General features: G+C 36.4%; 1 protein-coding gene across 2 annotated transcripts in view; it reads left to right on the top strand.

Annotated features, from left to right (window-relative positions):
• Nucleotides 1-20,608, top strand: part of HSPBAP1 (HSPB1 associated protein 1) — a 50,991-nt gene that overhangs the window by 23,483 nt on the left and 6,900 nt on the right. The window contains exons 3-7 of one of the 2 annotated variants that reach the window (XM_072613792.1): nucleotides 3,257-3,343; nucleotides 9,653-9,837; nucleotides 10,864-11,000; nucleotides 16,261-16,432; nucleotides 19,103-19,186. In XM_072613792.1, the coding sequence (XP_072469893.1) occupies nucleotides 3,307-3,343; nucleotides 9,653-9,837; nucleotides 10,864-11,000; nucleotides 16,261-16,432; nucleotides 19,103-19,186 (615 nt within the window). In that variant the 5' untranslated portion in view covers nucleotides 3,257-3,306. The remainder of the gene's footprint in view (nucleotides 1-3,256; nucleotides 3,344-9,652; nucleotides 9,838-10,863; nucleotides 11,001-16,260; nucleotides 16,433-19,102; nucleotides 19,187-20,608) is intronic. The other variant, XM_072613791.1, reaches the window with a different exon arrangement.

The following is a 20,608-nucleotide window of genomic DNA, read 5'->3' on the forward strand; positions in this document are numbered from 1 at the left end:
GGACTTTCTACAGCCTCTTGGTGCCACAGAAGGAGCTCTGAGTTCAAATACAGCCTCAGGCACTAACTAGGTATGTGACCCTGGGCAAGGCACTTAACCTCTAATTGTTTCAGTTTCTCCATCTGCAAAATGGGGATAAAATTAATAGCTTCTGCCTCTCATGGTAGTTGTGAGGATCAGATGAGTTAATAATTATGAAGTGCATGCAGCCCTTATGGTGCTCCATTGATGCCACCTTCCTGACCATCCATTCATCCACTCCCAATTCCATAGTTGTTCCTCCCTAATTTCCAGCTACATAGCGCTGCCTCACATCCTGAGACAAACCCTATGGACTCCTTCCTCAGTGATTAACAGAAAGTCAGTTCTACTATATCACAACATGTGGTTCCTAGAAAGCATCATAAAAAACCACAAGGTTTGTGGGGAAACTGGGGTTGGGACACAATACTGAAAAACTCCACTAGTGACACACAAAAATACGTATAATGTAAACATATATTTATATATATATATATGTATATATATATATAAAACACATTTTATATGTGTGTGTGTGTGTGTGTGTGTGTGTATACACATATACACACACACAAAATGCCTGTTTGACGCTTAAATACAGAATACTTGCATATTCTGGGATCCATAGACGCTGGACTTTTTGCTTTTCCTTGCACATGACACTCTGTCTCCCTACCCCTGGCGCTTTTATAGGTTGTCCCTTCGGCCTGGAACTTTTCCCTCATATCTCTTTTCTGGCTTCCCTTCAGTCTCAGCTAGAGAGCCATCTTCTGCCAGAAAACCCTCGCAATTCTGGTACCTTCTTTCAGAAGTTATTTCCAATTTACCCAACATATATCCTGTTTGTACAGAGATGTTGGCATGTTATCTCTCATATTAGACTGTGAACTCCTGGAGAGCAGATGCTGTTTTTTGCCTTAGCTTGTTGCATGACTCCTAAAACTACTTTCCCTGTATTTACACATGTGTTTATATATCCATGTGTGTGTATATGTAATATAAAATAGTAAAGAGTAAATGTTTCTCTTTTGGCCAGCAACTCTGAGGGTCTTCCCTTCCCAGTTTGATTTTTTTTAATTAAAGGATTCATCCCTTGACTCACTTCTTAAAGAGGCCTATTTACCTCATTCAGAGTGAGAACCTGGAAAGACCTTAGCCTAAAAGTGCCAGAATCTCCCACTGCATCCTGGGCTATCTCCAGTCATCCTGATGAATATCAGGCCACTGGACCCAGATGGCCCTGGAGGAGAAAGTGAGTCTGGTGAACTTGCACAGCCCTCCCTCACTCAAATCAAAGTCAATTGCACATCATGTCATCATTCCCTGTTCTCATGGTCCTGTTTGAGAATGAAGGGCAAACACAACAAAATGTCTGTACTAGTAGGGTTTTCCCAAAATCTCAGTTCACTTTTAAGCTTAAATAACTTGGGATACTATAAACTTAGAAATAACAGCATTTGAAAGGTTAATCATTTAAAATTTCAAAATATTGGTGTTTTTTATTAAAATTCAGCGTAACTACCACCATGTGGTTTAAATCACTCTAGTCAATTTTTGAACTTTGTGAAGAATTTCATTAGCTGCTGCTTGGTGACTAAAGGGATTGTATTTGTAAACCTGGTCTTAAGAGTATCAAGAGAACAAAGTTTTGATGCGTACATGACAGTTTTCAGGGACCTCTGCAAGAAAAAGGTTTAGTGAAAAACATCGTGTAGCCAAGGTAGCTAAACAAGTGGGCCTCCTTGAGCAGTCGTTGTCATACTTGTAATGCGTGATGACACAGCGACCTCTCGTTAATATTTTTAAAATTAGTGTTCAAAATTCACAAAACTAAGTGTAAGAGAATTTTAAATAATTTAATTTCTAAATTTTTTTTAGGGTAAGTTTGTAGCATTCATAGCTCTGAAGTCTTAAAATGATGCCAACACTTATGGGGACTGTGTGTGTGTGTGTGTGTGTGTTTTAAAGTCAGAGTTTTATCTTTGTAACCCAATTTAGCACAGTTCAGGTACTTAGTAAACACGTAACAGATATTTGTTAATTCAGTGTATCCATAATCCTCTTAAGGAGCTTAAACTTTGGCTACTTCATAAATATCTTTTAAAGTTTTTCTTTTCTTTTTTCTTATTAACTTTCAGTATGAGGGAGCATGGATGGTTAATAGTGGTACTAATTACTCAAAGCAGTGGTTAACTTCTAATTTGCTTTTATTTGACTTGGTAGTACCTTTTTACACTAATTATTTCTGATATTCTGGGACTTGTGTGCAGTATGTGAAGATATGTGGTATAAATCCAACCCCCAAAATGCCCAACTTTTCTTGCCAACATTTACTATTTCTTAGGTTGGGATAGGATGACACCTTAAACAAAGTTTTCTTCTCTCCATAAACTTGTAGCTTAGGAGGCAGCTGATAGAACAGGGAAAAGAATGACTCTGGAGACAGAGGATTTGAGTTCAAATCCCTCCTGTGATGGTTTCTTCCTTTGTGGTCATATAACCTGCCTATGCCACAGTTTCTTCAACTGTAAAAAGGGCAGTGGGAGGTGAAAGGGCAGAAGAGGCAGAATTGGTCTAGATAGCCACTGAAGCCCCTTCTGAGTCTAGGTCCAGGATCCTAGAATCACAGGATATCAGAGTGGAGGGAGAAGCACAGATATCATATTAACAGGTCTTTGTGAAGAAAAAAAATTACGATTTAGACAATAGTACAAATAGATGTGTAATTTTCAGTTTGAGTTTAAGACTTTTCATCTGGTCTTTTACTCTCTATTCAGTCAGTGATTAAGTCATACTGATTTTTTCCCTTCAAAATGCCTCTTTTCCACTGGCATGCCTAGATTATTTTCAAAGATATTCATGAATTGGTGTTATAACCCATCTTACACATACCCCTATTGTAGTAACAGGTTTTATTGCTTACCTACTTTTTTAAACTTTGAGTAAATCTCTATCACATAATTTGGTGCGATACTATATGTATTCTAGAATCTTGTCAGCTAAAGTAAGTGGGAAGCTCCTTGGACACTGAGACTATGTATATTCCCTCAAAGTGTTGGTCACAGTGAAGTACAGATAGACATCCAGGAAATGTTGGTTAGTTGTAGATAATTTGTTCTTGGGTAATTGAAAATTTAATATACTGTAGAGATCTTTCCACTACCTCTATGTGCATTCTGGTTGTTGAAACAGGGTAGTTTATTGTTCCCTTTTCTTTTCACTTGATTCTTTGCAGGGCCCAGGGGAAAAAAAATTAAGAGCACTTGAGCATATGAAGCACCTCATATGCTTACCTTAAATAGTCAGTTGTCAACTGCTAATGGTGAGTTTGACACTCTTCTTTTTATTACCACCAGAAAGTCCTTATTATTTTGGAACTCTTTAATCTTAACACTTAGATTTCTCCATCTGTGATTGTTATTCTCCCAGCCTTACCCCTAGTCATATTATTGGTCATTTGAAAAGTAATATCCCTTGATTTCTACAACTTTGTTATTTTTAGATTAAATATCAGACAAGAATTAATATAAAATTTGTCTCATCCTTTTAAAAAAAATTACTGAGGCATATATTTATACTTGTTAAGAGTTTCCAGATAGTTTAAAGACCAATGTGAATTTAATCTCCTATAGTTTAAATGTTCAAACTTATGCTCTCCAGGTTAAAATGCCTAAAATTCTCTGCTATTATATGAGAAACTTCAAATTCCTTTTTGTAGAAATAGTCATTTATTCTTGATTTAAGAAGCAAGATCATAGACTTTCAAAGCTGGAAATAGCCAATCTGTGATACATAAACATTTTTAGGCAATTTATGAGTCAATTTCTTTAGCCTAGTAGGTACACTTAATGATAATTATCAAAGATCAGCATGCAGTATTGAATTGTAGCATATTATAGAAAGAGCCCAAAGCTACATGTCCATATTTTATTTTCTTTTATATTTGACTATTCTGTTTTTGATTAGGAAGAGTAATTTCTAGAAGCTTTTTGACAACCTCAGAAACATGCTTATTTATAAACTGTCAAATACTAACTTAGCTGAATTTCCTCTTAAATACCAGACTTGACAGTCAGCTAGATAAAGGTAGCAACTGCCTAAACTGCCTTAGTGAAAAATGCCAGAACATTAATGATAAAGTTTGAAAAGAAGGAGTTCATGTGCCTAAAGTAAAAATTTTTTTAAATATACAGTGTAAAATTAGTATGATAGCAAAATCAGAAAAGTAAGAAATTATATATCAGTTGCCAACTGCCACAAGAAAGAATGAAAGAATTTTCTTTTACAAGTACCTGAGTTGCAAGATCTCCCATTCCATCATTCATTCCTTTGTATTCTAGTGGTGGGCTAGGTAGTGTGTCCAATGTGAGTAGAAGGAAGGGGTAGCACCAAGGAGCCAGTCATATTGAAGCTCTGGGAGATGAAGTAGTGCAGATGGATTTATAGTCAATGTTTCAATGAATGGGAGATGGGGTGGGAGTGGGGGTGTGTAGGGAGGCACAAAACCATTATAATGATAGCTGTCAGGGCAGCATAGCCCTCTTAATCCTCCATGGATCTGTGATCTCATTGATTTCCGTGTTTCCTCCATCCGTGGCCATCAATCCATGGCTACCCATCCTGAGCAGCTGTTGTCCATTTCCTTCCATAGCACTCCCCACAGCAAAGTACACCAACAGTTAATTAAAAGGCTCATAATTATTATGGTACAGCCAGTTAAGAGTTAAAAGTAAAGCATTCCTGTATGTTGACATCTAATATGTGTTGAGTGATATGAAAAGTAACACTGTTAGACTAATATCAACAGTATGGTTGTTTTACCTTCATCCTCCCTTAACATTTTATGATCTTATCTTTGAGTACCTCTTGCTGAGGAGACAGTTAGCAGGGGACACATCAGAACAGTAAGGCATTGACATCTATTTGCCTACTAATGTCAAGAAATCTTTGTTTATCAACAGTCTAAGTGGTAGAGCAGATTTAAAGTGTTTGGAAAAAGATTTCTGCGCATTAGTCATACAACAGTGAAGAACCATTGGAAGTAGGTCTGTGACCCTACCCAACAGCCATGCATCTCCTGGTCTGAAACTGAGTGTCTGAGTGTGTGTGCATGTGTCTGTCTGTGTCTGTGTTTGTGTGTTTTGGTCAGTGAACTGTCTTTGGTAATTTCTAGGAAGAATAAGTACATTTGTGCTTTGAAAGAGCCCTGAGGAAATAATGTATCTTAAGCAGACTGGGAACACTTTTTTTTGGGAGGGGGATCAGGGAAGAGGGGTTGAAGTGGGGAGAATGATCACTACCATTATAGAAGTAAGGGATAGGACTTTATAAATAATGGATAGCATTTATTAAACCCTTAATATGTGCCTGGCACTTTGCTCCCTTTTGGGACACAAATAAAGAAGGAAGATAGTCCCTGCCCTCAAAGAGCTTACTTCTGTTAGGAGAAGAGTACATATCGGAGAATGGTGACCAGGGAAAGGAGTTTTGGTCTGGGAATTCACAGGGATGGTGGGTGGATAGAGCAGTAAGGGGAGCAGTGGATTAACACCCTGTTGTCAGACTTGGTAGAAACCAAAGTTGAAAACAGATGGCAGGAAGATGACTAGGAGAGCCAGCTGGAAATGGGATGGGAGATGTGCTCTGGGACTGTCTAGGTAGAGCATTCAGGACAGCTGTATGGATTATCCCTTGCCATCTCAGCAGCCAATAAGTAGTGAATTTAATATGCACTCTGTATTGATAGGTGAATTTTTTGGTTTGCATTTGGTGAGATTAGTAACAGAAAAGGGTTAGCATGGGTTAGCAAAAAGTAGAGTAGCTGGAATGTAGGCTTTTCTGGGATAACTGAGCTTGACTGAAAAATGGTGCTCCATTAGGCCTAGGGGCAAGTTGTTCTATTAATTAATGTTCTATTAATTAGGTGACTCACTTAGGGCTGAAGTCTGTGGAGCATATCAGTATTTGTTAATATTGCCAGGCTTATTGAAATGATTACTCAACACATGATAAACAGTTGTTTTCCTACGTGCTTTTTTTTTAAAGGAATGTGTTATTAAACTATTTTACCACCTGTGGTTTGTTTTTGTTGTTGTTTTTAAACAACCAGAGATATATGTAGCTTCTGAATAAAGGTTACTCTAGTACAGAGATTCTTAATTAACTAGGGTTCTTGAAATTTTTTTTAATACTTTGATAACTGAATTTTAATATAATTGGTTTCTATTCCAATCTTATGTGTTTTATTTCATGCATTTAAAAACATTCTCAGAAGGGATCTCTAGACTTCACCAGACTTACAAAGAAGTTCATGACACACAAAAGTTAACACTCTGCAAATAGAAGTTTTCATGAGCTTTTGTAGCTGCAAGTCTTAGGGTGAAAAAGAGCAAAAATTGAGAAGTGTCCTGGTCTCATCATCTCCCCACCATGTTTCTCCATTATGTTGTGTTTTAGGAAATAGGAAAGGGGCAAAAGGAAAAGCAAATGGAAAGCCTGGTTAGATAATTTGGGAGAACTGTTCCAAAGGCAATTTTCCTCAGAAAAGAGGGAACAGAATAAAAATGAACCAAGTGAAAGCTTCTCGCTGCCTGCCTCCTTTGTAGCCCCGAGCAGCACAGCACACCTCTGGGGTCTGCTTCACTTAGGAAGATCACAGGAGTTCCGAAGCACTTGCTTAAATGAATAGGTATTTTTTCATTGAAAATGAAGGTATTTGTAATATAAAAGGAGATTCTTAATTTATCTCATTAAAGATAAGGAAGAATATATAAAAGTATATCTAACAGCCAGTTTTTGTTTTGGTTCTCCCTACAAACATACCTCATTAATACAAGAAAGTAAACCTATTTATAGATTTAGAGTTGGAAGGGACCATCAGAGAACATCTAGTCCAGTTTCCTCCTGTTTTTTTTTTTTTTTTTTTTTTTAACAGCTGAGGAAATGCCTGGGTCAGGTGAGGAATAGCAGCCATGTAGAAGAGGAGGGGCCCTAGAACTGAAACCTGAGACTTCCTGATTGTGACCCTTGAGCTAGTCACTCTCACTCTCTGAGCCTCAGTTTTCACCTTGATAAAAGAAAAAGAACAAGGAAAATGCTATATAATCTTAAAATACTATGGCCAAGCCCTCAGCAACAAGCTGTACTCCCCAAAAAGATAAATTGGAAAGTGATTATTTTTAAAAAGCTGCCCCTGACACATTTAAAATATCTGTTTACACATTTTCAGGGGGTGCACACAGCTTTTCCCAAGCATGTATACAATCTGCTGTATAAAGCGAAGCATTCCTGTGTAACACTATTGTTGAAAGATCATAATCATAACAGCAATGAAAATAAAAACTAGCATTTATAAAGCATTTATCAGCTGAGTCCATACATGTCATGGCCTCTAACAGGAAATCATAGGAGTATGGGTCATGTGAAAGAGACTGCTTGTTAGGTATTTGTCTCTCTTCCTGGAACTACACATAAATGTATCCACCTCTAAAAACTAAGGGCAGTGATAACATATGGCAGGACTGTTTGTCAGATGCATTTGATTTACTCATTGCACATCCAGTGTTATTTGAGTTGTTGGCCAGTCATTCTATAAAGTTGTGTAAGAACTATATTTTGCATAAACCTTATTGGATCCCTAGTCTGTTAATAAGGGACTAGGAATAAGTGTGATTAGATAGTCTTGTTTAGGTATAGGAACTTGAATGAGGGGAAGTGGGGAGAAGAAAGGACTTAATTATTTGATTACTTATAGAGCCATTTGTCACCTTGCAAAAATAGAGAAGTTATAGATGAATCTTCATATCATAATGCACTCTGGTTATCTCATTCATTTCTAGGCAAGGAAATTATCTCTTGCCCTATAGATGTCTTTTCTCTTTTGAAAGCTCTACCGGGGTTCATATTTTACATTCATTTCAATTCATATTTACAGTGTGCCCCCACAGGTTAAATGGTGTAACACTTGCTGCTTTGCAGTTAAGATTCAGAACAAAAGACCAGAATAAGGGAGGACTAAATATGGGGACAGAAACATACACTTATTTAATACTATGTTAAAAGCCTCCTAGAATACATAAGAATACAGTATCTAACAGAGTATCTAAACAGTAAACTGTATGAAGTAGCAGTTTGTCTAGCTCATTATTCTGTCCTTTGGAAAATTGAATAGATGCCCTTCGTAATGTCACCTTAATTAATTAGAAATGTATGTGGAACATCCATAGGTCCTCCTTAATGATTTATTACAGATCTTATGTAGTTTTTGTGTAATTTCCATATGTTACTACCTATTATTTAAAAAAAAAAAACACCTCAGAGAATCAAAGTAAATGGAGGGAAGGCCAGTCTGAATTAAATAATATTTTAAAGAAATGGAGTCTTATTACTTTGAAGTCTATTTTATACCTTGAACTATTAACAAGGTCCCATAGGACCTACACTAATGAATGTTTAAGATGCATTTGTATGAATAGCATCTATTTTCATTCATTGTGTTGAAGTTCTAAGTAGGTTAAACATCCTCTTTTTAAACTGTTAATTTATTTTTAAAGGCTACTTCTTCATAGATTAAGATAAAGCACATTTTCTACCTAAGTTGTATTATTACTGATTCTGAAATAGTAGGCTATGAGTTGTGGAGATATTCATATCACAGGATCATAGAATTTGAAATATGAATGGACTTCAGAAATTATCTCCTCTAACTTCTGCATTAACATATTAGGAAATTAAGTCCTAGAGAAGTAAATTGATGTTTTGATTGATGTTTTGAATTTCACACAGTCATTAAGTAGCTGGGATTTGAACCTAGTCCTTGACTTAATTTTTAAATAATAAATATTATTGATACCTTTTGGTTTCATGTCAAAGTCTTTTCTGAATATATTCTCCCACCATCAACTTATAACAAATAAAAAGAATTATTAAACAAGTAATATGGGATCACATCTAACAGCATATGCAACTTTCTGTATCCATAGTCCTTTTTAACACTCTTTCAGGAGAGAATTTCTCTCATCCACTTTCAGGCACCAAAATTTTCCCTATTGACATGGTGTTGTTCCCAATAGCACCATGCTTTTCCATTTATTTTCCTTAAGATTCAAGGATGACCCTTCCCTCCTTTCTTTTCCCCAAGTTCTAATACTTTAGGAAAACAAGTCTTATTTCATCCTATCACATGAGAATTTAATAGACTTGCATTACATTCTTTCTGAGACTATTTTTCCAGACAAAAATGTTCATTTTGCACAAAAGCCACTGCATTTCCTTAAACATTTTGATTATCTTTAAGTGAATCCTCCCCAGCTTTATTATGTCTGTATTTGAGGTACAGCACACAGAAGTTGACAGTGTAATCTAAATACTGAAATGCAGTGTGTTTACTTTTCTTGAATGTTAAGGTTTGAAAAGCAAAGTATGACAATTTGTCATATTTATGCTTAATCATTAATGTTTTGGTACAGACTATTCTGCTGCAGTATCATTTTACTTTTATTCTAATAAAGAAGCTCATGATAGTAGTTTATTCAAAGAAAGCTAAAACTGTAATTGTTGAAATCAACTTCCATTTTTATTCTTGGGATGGGTATTCAGTATACATTTAACACTATTTTCACTTACATTGCAGTTCCTCAGTTTGAAACTATGTGCAGTTATGTAGACGCTACCCTTGAGGAATTTTTGGCCTGGAACTGTGGCCAAGGTGTTAGCATTGCTGGGCCGTTTAGCCATTATGATAATTCGGAGTTCTGGGCTTATGCTGATTACAAATATCTTGCCAGGGTATTTGAAGATAATACAGAAGTTTTGCAGGTAAGACACTATCCTATTTTTCATCTGGATAATAATTTGACCATAAGAAAAATTTAAAAGCCTTAAAAACTCCTTAAAAGTCAAAATTCTTTGCAAGCAGTTTTACCCTCTTTCATTTACATATCTTTCCTCTTGAATGCCAGTAGTTAAAAATGTTTAATGTTTTACAAAACCAAGCTAATAGTATTGACACAGACTGAAGACAGCAGAACAGTTTATAGAAGGACATCAACATTATTTTATTTTCAGTTCCAAAGCTCTTCTTCCCCCTCCCTCATCATTGAGAAGACAAGAAAAACAAAACCCATTACAAATATGTACAGTCATGCAAGAGAAATTTCTGTATTATCATAGAGAGAAGAAAATGTGCTTCATTCTGTACATTTGAGTCTATCATCTTTCTGTCTGCTGGTGGTCAGCTTGCGTCACCAAGAGTCCTTTGGAATTGTGTTTAGTCATTGTAGTGATCAGAGTTTCTAAGAAAAAAGTTTAAGAGAGAAAAGTTTAAGAACTTCAATCAGTTCAGTGACCAGACATGTTTCCAGAGGGCCTATGATTAACATTAACCCACCTTCTGACCAAGAAGTCATTAATACAAGGTACAAAAAAAGAGATACGTTTTTGGATATGGCCACTGTGTAGTTTCTTATTGTTTTATTTTGCCTCAGAAGTGATTTACCCAGAAACGTGAGTATCCCCAGTACCCCAAAAGTGTGAAGGACTATACTGCAGTGGGGAGAAGAGCCCCTTTCATTTGGAATTGGACTTTGAAATGCAGTTTCCCTTCAAAACAAGGACAAGTGGTTATTGTTGGCTTGTTGGAATTCTTTATTTTAATACTTTATAAAGTTCATAGGTTCAGTAGGCTTCTGTGGGTTGGGTAGCCACCAGACCACCATTTCCAGCTTCATATCTAAGGGACAGTGCCTCTGGAGTTCCAAACAACAGACTTTCAAATGAACCATGCAACTCACCAAATAATTAGTTGATCGATTCATTGATTGTAACTTATTTTTTCCAAAACAGAATGTAATATGGTCTGACTTCGGTTTTCCTGGAAGAAATGGAAGAGAAAGTTCATTGTGGATTGGTTCAGTGGGAGCCAACACCCCCTGCCATTTGGATTCCTATGGCTGTAACTTAGTATTCCAGGTACAAGGAAGGTAACCAAGAGTATACTTATGAAGGTAGTGTGATGTAGCACATTAATTTCCAGACTGTTTTTCAGATGCCTTGATGTTCCCAGTAAGGGTCCCATGAAGATAGTCTTAATTTCCTAATTTCTTGCCTCCTTTTATTCTTTTAGCCCAAGAAAGGAAGGGAACAAGCATTTATATAGTACCCACTCTGAGCCAGGAACTGTGCCTTGGGGCTTTTTGCAAGGATGATCTATCTCATTTGATCACATCATCACACAAGACCTTGCAAATATCTGCTGTAAATAAGAGACTGTATTGAAATATAATATTCTAAGAAGGAAAAAATAGGGGCTTGCCATCAATAATAATTTATTCTGCAAGACTCAGTATAATTCTACTGTGGGGAATAAAGGGGACCTTTAGTAGAATGTCGGGCTTTCAAGCATATCTGAGACAAAGACCAGATCTGAGTAGGAACTTTGAGATACAAACCTGAGATCAAAGAAACCTGAAAAGATAAATTTATCTGAGTAATTGGCAGGAAAAGAAATTCATAGCCCCAGACCTTCCTTCAAGCATTTCTGAGCAATTAGTATTTTGTAAGCCCCAAAGGGTTCTATGGCCAGAATATTTATCAAAACACTGATATACTCACACCCCTCTGGGCTATACTGTGTACCCTTTCTCACTTTAATGAAGCCAATTAATAGGTGCCAACATTCTTATTTGAACTTTAGAACTAGTCAAGCCTGCAAGCTTCTGCCTACCTATTTCTCCCACTGCAGTATTTACTAGTAAATATTTTTATTTTAACTAATCTAAATTTAAGTTAAACTAGTTTAACACTTTTCCTTCTGCTGCCCCTACTTTGTCATTGAGAACTACTACTTGCCAAGATGAACATCCTTCTCCCTACCACATCATATTCTTTTCCTACTCAGCTCAACCCTATGCCTCCCCAGTCCTATCCAATCTTTTACCTGCTGTTTCCGCCATGTTCTCTAGAAATCTTGAAGCTGTCTATACTAATTTCTTGTAATTCTGTATTTCTTTGAATTCTTTGTATTTGTTATCTCTTATGACATAGGATTCTAGTTCAGTGATATGTCATCATTAACTCATCTATTCCCCATTTGTCAAGTACTTCATTTGTTTCTAGTTTTGGAGGCGTTTTTGTTTGCTGTTACTGCTGGTTCTATTAGAAATATTTCGTAGCATTAACACTGCTGTCCTTTTGCTATACATTGCTATACATTGTTGATGTCTTCCTCATCTAGTTGTGGTGGTGGTGGTGGTGGTGGTGGTAGTATTTGTAACTAACATTTATGTAGTTCTTTAAGATTTGGAGAGCACTTCACATGTATTATTTCAATTGATACAACAACTCTTTGAGGTAGGTGTCATCATTATCCCCCTTTTGTAGATTAGTAACCTCAAAGAGGTAAATGATTTGCCTAGGGTTACATAGCATGTAAGTAAAAGTGGAATTCAAACACATATCAACCTCACTATAATCAAGTACTGCTGCACTGAAGATATCCCTCCCCATTACATCTTCCAATGCTGAACATTCCTCTTCCCATGTTCCTACCACTCAGAGGACTAGGAAGAGTAGCCAGCATTCTTAACTTTGCCCTGTACCAGTGTGACCTTTGGTAAGTTACTTAACCTGATTGGTGCCCATTTTCCCTCGCTATCAAATGAGAGGGTTGGAATAGATGACTGCTAAGTTACATCATTATTTTAAATCTATGGTCTGTGATCTTTATTTCACTGCCACTTCTAAACCACCCTCTGCCACCATCACTCAACTTTTCTTTTAAAGTGTATTCCATCTGATGAAGTCACCCACACCTGATACTTTTCATTACCATCTGTCACTCTTCTGTCCTCAGTGACTTAAATACTTTCCTTATCTTTTTCTCCATCTTAACTCATCATTCTCAGTGACTTCAAATTGATGACTTTACTGTTGCTCTGGCTTTGGAATGCTTGCACATCTTCACTCTTGATGTTACTCTCCTCAGTTGGACCTCATCTATCCATAGGAGTGACATACCTTGGACCTCACCGTTACTGGTGAGTCCTCAGCTGCCGATATCTTGAATTATGAAATTCCCCCTCTCAGCAAAGTCTCTTGCTTTTTTATGGCCTCACTACCACCGAACCTTGCTTCTTTCTCTCATTTTGACCTTAGGATTCTCAATTTCTAACCATTTTCCAAATGTGTCAACCTTGTTCTGACTGTACCTTCATTTTTATACAGTCTTCACCCATGAATCAAAAGATTCATCAGCATGGCATCTCTGCTCTTGAAATCCCTTGTGTCCTCCTTCTTCCACTATTCTTGCTAATCCCATATCCTGAGGAACCCATGCTGTTTACCTTCTCTCTGAGTCTCTGAGCACTAAAGGACATCACAGAATGGTGCTGCCTGGTTCACTTATATGAAACAACGAACATTCAAATACTATGTTAGAGTTTGCAAAGTGCTTTTCTCACAGTAACTTTATGAGGTAGGTAATAGCAGTACCATTAGAGGCAGCATGGCATACATAGGGGAAAGAGTCCTAGATGTAGACTGTATTCAAAGTGTGACTCTACTACCTGTGTGACCTTGGACATATCACTTATAGTCTTTGGACTCAGTTTGCCGAAATATAAAATTATGGACTGCATAATCTCCAAGGTCCCTTCCTATTTTAAATATATGATGCCCATATTTTACAGGTGATTAAACTGAGGCACAGGGAGGTTAAGTCGCTTGCCCGTGGTTCTATAGTGATCAAGTTCTAGAGCTTAGAATTGAGGCTTCAAGGTCTTTCCCAAGTCCAGCACTATGTCTCCTATCATATTCCTCTTATACAAAAACAAGCTTTCTAACTTCAACTAGATCTTCTTGTATGGTTGTATGGCAGTCATTATTCACTTCTGGTTAGCTAGGTGTCAGAGGAACCTAGAGAGAAGAGAGAATCAAGTGTCAAGAGATCAGCAGTGTCAGAGGCTGCAGAGAGTTTTTGAAGGATGAGGACTGAGAAAAGCTCATTAGATTTGGTGATTAATAGATCATTATTAGCAAAATATAAACAACAAAGAAAATGCAAAAGGTGAAAAGATAACAGTGCTCATAAATACATGTGTATTCTTAAAAGAAAAAATGATGTCTGTCCTAACTTTATCAAGGTAGTAACAAAGTTCTATGTGTTTATTATGATTGATGTTGTCAGCGATAACTTAATTTACACAGATGCCAGTTAGTGTGTTCCTTTGGTTCTGCTTTCTGTGCTCAATTTATGTAAGTCTGTGTTTCTTTGAATTTATCTCTTATGACACAATATTCCAATTCAATAATATACCATAATTTCTTGATATATTCTCCACATGTTGGGCATTTAGTTTGTTTCTAGCTTTTGGGGGGATTTTTTTCTTTGATATTACAGCTGGTTCTACTACAAATATTCTCTACCAATAACATTGCTGTCTTTTTTTTTAATTAAGAAAAAAAATTAAGGACATATTTGAAGGGGCAAAAACATTTCTCAGTACCATCATTACATTTTTTAGACTCTTCTTTATTTTTCCTTTATCAAGTATTTAATGCCCACCATGAACAAGACACCTATCTATTGATCTGTTTACATCAGGCTGCCAATCTATTGTAAATAAATGGACTTTGAAATTTGAAATAAATATTTGCAGAATCAAACCTGTGGGCTTATTTTCTTGAGCAAAGATAGAGACATGATTAGAGTTCTCAAGTTTAGCTTCATGTTTAGTGAAATCTCTTCATCTCTATATCAGAAGGATATAGATAATCATGTAAACTGAGGGAGAACTCAAAGATTCAGAAGTATGCTACAAAAAATCAGGGCACTCTTGTAACATACGAAGTCTTATGATAGAAAACTATAGTAGTATATTTCTAAAACCGAAGCCATAACTTCACTCATCTATCAGAGTCCTTCACAAATTTATGGGAAAATAAACCTTTATTTTAGAAATGTACTTTGAAGTTTGAAAAGCAAAGCAAAGATTTATATTTCATTTAACTATTTGCTTTTTGGGTTTCGTGGTGAGGAAGGCAGATTGTGACTTGTATAAAAAAAAATTCATTAATTTTTTGAGTTTTAAAAAAAAAAATCAGACTTTGCATGGAAATGTTAACTGGAGTGCTAGACTTATTAGGAAGACCTGAATTGGGCTTGTACTTGTGTTACTAGTGTTGACCTTAAACAAGTAATTTAATCTGTGAAGCTCAGTTTCTTCGTATATAAAATAAAGATAGTAATACTGGTGCTATCTGTTGTATATTGTTACCTTATGTTGAGGCTCAAGTACAGTGAACCGTGTCACACTCTTTAAAGTGCTTATACAGTAGTTATTGTTACTGCTCTGATAACTACATCCGGATCAGTTATAACATTAGCTTAACACTGACTGTCTCATCTCAGTGCTCCATAAGCCTTTTCATTCTTCTACTCTGCCCTCATCTCCTAGTTTCTTTTCTATGAACAGCAGAGTGAAAGGAGACATTTAACACTGAAATACAATGCTTCAGAGTGAAATAAGAACCTCATCATCCTTCGACCTTCTCTTTTCCCTTTTCCCTACAGTTTACTTCCTTTTTCCTCCTGTCTGTGTGTTTGTTTACATTGAATAGTTCAATTAAAAAAAATTAAAGGTGGACAGACTAATTTGCTGTTTTTCTGTAGGTCATCATCCTTCAATAGTTAGCCCCTGTTTCTGTTTTAAAGGCAGTGTACATATTCATTGCTTAAATGACATTCACTTATAAGATTTTTAACTTGGGAAATCCATGACCAGCATAATAAAACTTCTAGAGACCACATCGTAGTTGGCATGGTTGAAAGTGCTGGTTGCATTTATCTTGGAAGAGAGAAGCCTGAAGGCACTTCTGCTAATTATCTTTAAATATTTAAAGAGCCATCATGTTGTGGAACAGAGAGAAGACTCAGTCCATAGAACAGAACAGGGTGCAGTGGGTGGAATTCACAAGGATGTAGACTTTAGCTCGCAGAAGATAGAAATGTTTAAAAATTCACGTCTACCAACAATGGAAAAGGCATTCCAATATAGGCTGGATGTAGTATAGAGAGATTTGTGCAGTTTAAATTAGGTTACCTTTAGGGTCCCTTCCAGCTCTAAAATTTTATGATTTTTTGAATTGAATTTATTTTAATATTAATTCAATTAATTAATGACTGTTTCCTTACATTATCTATTACATAGAATATTAACCATCATCTTTTTTTCCCCTGGTTAGGAAAAGATGGCATCTCTTCCCTCCTGAAGATACTACTTTTCTTTATCCAACCAGAATCCCCTATGAAGAATCTAGTGTTTTCAGCAAAGTCAATGTTGTCAATCCTGATTTAAAACACTTTCCTCAGTTTCTGAAAGCTCAAAGGCATGTGGTTACACTCTACCCAGGACAGGTAATCCTTTCATTTAAAAGGGAGAGAGGAGATGGCATTCCTTATCCCTACATCCTTTCCTCTTGTAAGCAAGCTAAAAGCCTTTCTTTCTTTTCATTATCCCTGCCTGCCCTGATAGGACATAATATAATTTATTTGAAGTTAATTCAACATTGTTGTCTTCACTATCTCATTTTAGCTCTCATTTTTACCTCCTGAATGGAATGTTTGCTTGCTATTTGGATAACTAAAGTTACGAGGGACAGTTTACTGGGCTGAGGGTCTAAGGATATAGGCTAAGCATCAGATCAAAAAACATGAATAAATAGGAAAACATCCTAGGTGACTGACTCATCTCAGAGCAGCCTCATAGAAAAGGATGAATAGGATGGGAGACAGGGAGAGATGACTAGACAGGTTTCCCTTATCTTGAAAAATTCTTTATTGTGTCATTCACTTTCAAATGAGACAATGAAGACAAAAATGTTGATAGCTAGTATCTAGATAGTGCCTTTATGTTTACAAAGCATTTTCCAGATATTAGAGGTTCTATAATATATAAAGTGCCTTGCAAACTTTGAAAACACTATGTAAAGGTTAGTAGTCATTTTGTTCTTATTGTTATTAAAACGAACTTGGTTGTGAATAATTGCCAAAAGTGAAATGGGTATCTGAATTAACTTCAAATAAATTATATTCTATTATGTCTTATTATATATTAATTATATTAATTTACATAAATTATAGTTCTGTTCTCTAACTACAGATTTTAAAAAATATGTTGTTATTTGCCTTCTGGTGTTTTTTATTACTGTTTAGGGAAGTTTTTCTGGTCTCCTATTTATTGTGTTTTTTCTTGAAAAACTGTTCTGAAATTCCCTAAAGAAATATAATTGTCACAAATGTTATTTTTCTGTTCTTGTTTGTTCCCAGACACTAGTGATAATTGAGGTCACCAAGAACCAATGTATTATAAAGTATATACTTGATAAGTAGGCCTGTGAAGCAGAAACTGACTTTGTCTCTTTAGATAAAGAAGGAAAAGCTTTTTCTTTAGATAGTGAAGGATAAGCTTTACAGTTGAGGTGTTTACCAGATTTATAATAAAAATACAAAATATTTCAAATATGCAACTGAAGTAAACCTTCTGAAAAGATCATAGAGTTTTGAAAATGGTTCTCCAGAGTTTATGATATTCAACTGCTGTTTGACATTCCTTTGTCTCTGGGTACATACATGTGTGTTGTCAAATGTGAACATTAGATTCGATGCAGAAGAGGAGTAGGGGAGCTGTATCATAGATTGATCTATTCACATGCTGTCAGAAAAAGACAAAATGAAAAATACCTTATTTGCATTGAAAGTTGATCCCTACTGGGTCCATTACCAACAAACCAAAAGAGTTTCTAAGCCAAGGTTTCTATGTTGAACCACAGCTTTCTCCAATCTCCGTATCCCTAGTACACAGCCACAAGATTTTGTTCATGCTCCAAGATGACTGTCAGTCACCTAGGGTGTTTTCATATTTATTCATGTTTTTTGATCTGATGCTTAGCCTATATCCTTAGATCCTCAGCCCAGTATACTGTCCCTCGTAACTTTAGTTATCCAAATAGCAAGTGAACATTCCTTTCAGGAGCTAAAATGAAAAACTAAAATCTTCAGCCTTTAAATTCAAAGAAATTCTCTGTCCTATTACTATGAAGTAATGTCTCATAATTAAATCTGAATAAAAATAGTAAATTGTTTAATTTTAAGAGCTTACAAATAGGCAGTCTTTTCTCTTAAAATAACCTGCTGTTTAAATTCTCTTATCCTCCCCAGCCACAAGGAAGCAGCTCTCCTTCCTTTTCAGTGATAACCCTTTCACCTGTGTTCTTACTTTCTGTCTCCCTTCTCTGGGAGCTTCCACATCTTTTTTTTTAGTATTTTAAATCTTCCCTTCTCCTCTGCCTTGTAGAAAAGGATGAACAGGATGGGAGACAGGGAGAGATGACTAGACAGATTTCCCTTATCTTGAAAAAGTCTTTATTGGACCTTGTCTTCCTGCACCTGCTCTCCCATTTTTCTCTCTTTTATTGCCAAATTCACATTAATAATCTTCATCTGTTCCTTCCATTTCTTGACTGCCAGCTGACTTCTATAGTCTTAACTTCTCACCTTTCTCCTGAAATAACACTAAATGGTCATCACTGAGCTCATTACTAAGTCTTTGTTTTCTTTGCCCTTTTTGAAGAATATTTTACTGTAGAACCTCCCCTATTTCCTCTAACCTTCCTCCTGAATCTTCATGACTCCGCACACTCAAGTTCTTCTGTTGCTTTTCCCTTTAGCTTATTTTTCCTCTCACCCTCTGATGGTGTTTGACAAGGCCCTACCTTGACTCAACTCTCTGTTCTCCTTGTTGCATTATATCCCTTAAAAGCCCTTTCTGCCATCATTTAACTCTCAACTTACCTAAAATAGAACATATCACTTCCCCATCTCCAGTTATGTGAATACTACCCATTCTTTAAGAAATATAATATCTTTAATCACTCATCTATGAAGCATTTCCTAATTTCTCCAACTTTAGTACCCATTCATTTATCCTCTGATTTTTTTTTAGCAACCCGAGTTAAGTCCCAGCTCCTAAATATTAAGAATGAAATGTCTTACTAATATGCTAATTGCTGTTTTTCTTATTTTTAGGTCTTGTTTGTTCCCAGACATTGGTGGCATTATGTAGAATCCATCGACCCCATCACTGTCAGTATAAACTCGTGGATTGAACTGGTATTCTTCTTTTTTTACTTTTGTGAATGAAAATAATTTCTTTAGGGTCAGTGTAGAATATATAAGAGTAAAGTGAATGTTACTGATGTTTTAATAAACAAGAACTTATATAGATGAATGAAGGTTGATCTTTCAAAAAGATCACCTGGAAAGTTACACATTTTATCAGTGCTGCCATTACTCAGAACATTCTTGGAGTCCTCTTAGAATTGCCTTTAGAGCCAGCAACATATTCCTTTGAAGATCCATCCTGTCAAGTCATCTTGCAAATCATCTTATTTGAATTTATGCAAATCCATATGTAAGTGTGAAGTACCATACCAGTCATAGGAGGAAAGAGATGTTGGGGCAGATGGTGTGGACCAATTTGATTTTGGTCAGGTAGAGAGGCTTCATGAGGCTGATGGAATTGGAATAGTTTTGAATGAGGAGAACTAGATTTTCCCAGAAAGGTAAAGAATACTTTTCTAGGAAAATAAAACTGTGATAGAGAGAAATTGGACTTGCAGAAAAGAGGTTGATTGAAGCAGAGAATGAGGTCTCAGAAGGGAGTACCAGAAAGGACTTCAACCTCCCAACCCAGTGCAGAAATAACATCCACATCATAGCTGATAGATTTAATAAGCCCGGCCATTCCATTTGGGGGTAGCTGCAATAGAATCTTGGTCTCACCAGTACCTGGTCAGGATCCACATCCTCCAGGGCAGCCCTTTCACTTTTAAACAGCTGTGTGTGTCTGTGTCTGTGTCTGTGTCTGTGTCTGTATCTGTATCTGTGTCTGTGTCTGTGTCTGTGTCTGTGTGTGAATTTCCTTGCTTGAAGCCTTAATCTGCCTTTTAACAACTTCTACCTATCACTTCAGCTGAGGCAGAACAAGTCTCATCCCTTTTCTGCGTGACAGCCCTTAAAAAACTTTCCCACTATTATCATGGCTCCCTGAAAGTCTTTACTTCTTCAGACTAAGACAAGTTGACTTACTTTATTGGTAACTGTAAAGATTCATTTTGTCTAATTTTTTCTGAAATCTACTTCAGATGTAGTCTGTGCTTTTGAATCCTAATTCTGTCATCAAAAGTTTTTTTCCTGTAGTTCCCCACATTTAACATGTTCTATCTGTGCTTTCAACCAAGTGACTAATAAAAATTTTGAATAGCTCTGGTGATAGGAGCCTCTGGAATTTGTTGAGTTAGATGACAGATTTGCAGTTTAGGATATCATTTTGACAACTGAATAGAGTAGGGGAGAGCCTTGAGGAAGGCAAACCCACCAGGAGGCTATTATAGTAATCCAGATGTGAAGTTAGGAGGGCCTGCACCAGAGTGGTGACCGTGTCAGAGGAGAGACAGGGGCATATCTAAGAGATGATGCAAAGGTGAAATCAAGCCTTGGCAGCAGATTGGGTATGGGGGGGTGGGGAAGGGG

This window comes from Notamacropus eugenii, chromosome 5 (genome assembly GCF_028372415.1).
Source record: "Notamacropus eugenii isolate mMacEug1 chromosome 5, mMacEug1.pri_v2, whole genome shotgun sequence".
NCBI lineage: Eukaryota > Metazoa > Chordata > Mammalia > Diprotodontia > Macropodidae > Notamacropus > Notamacropus eugenii.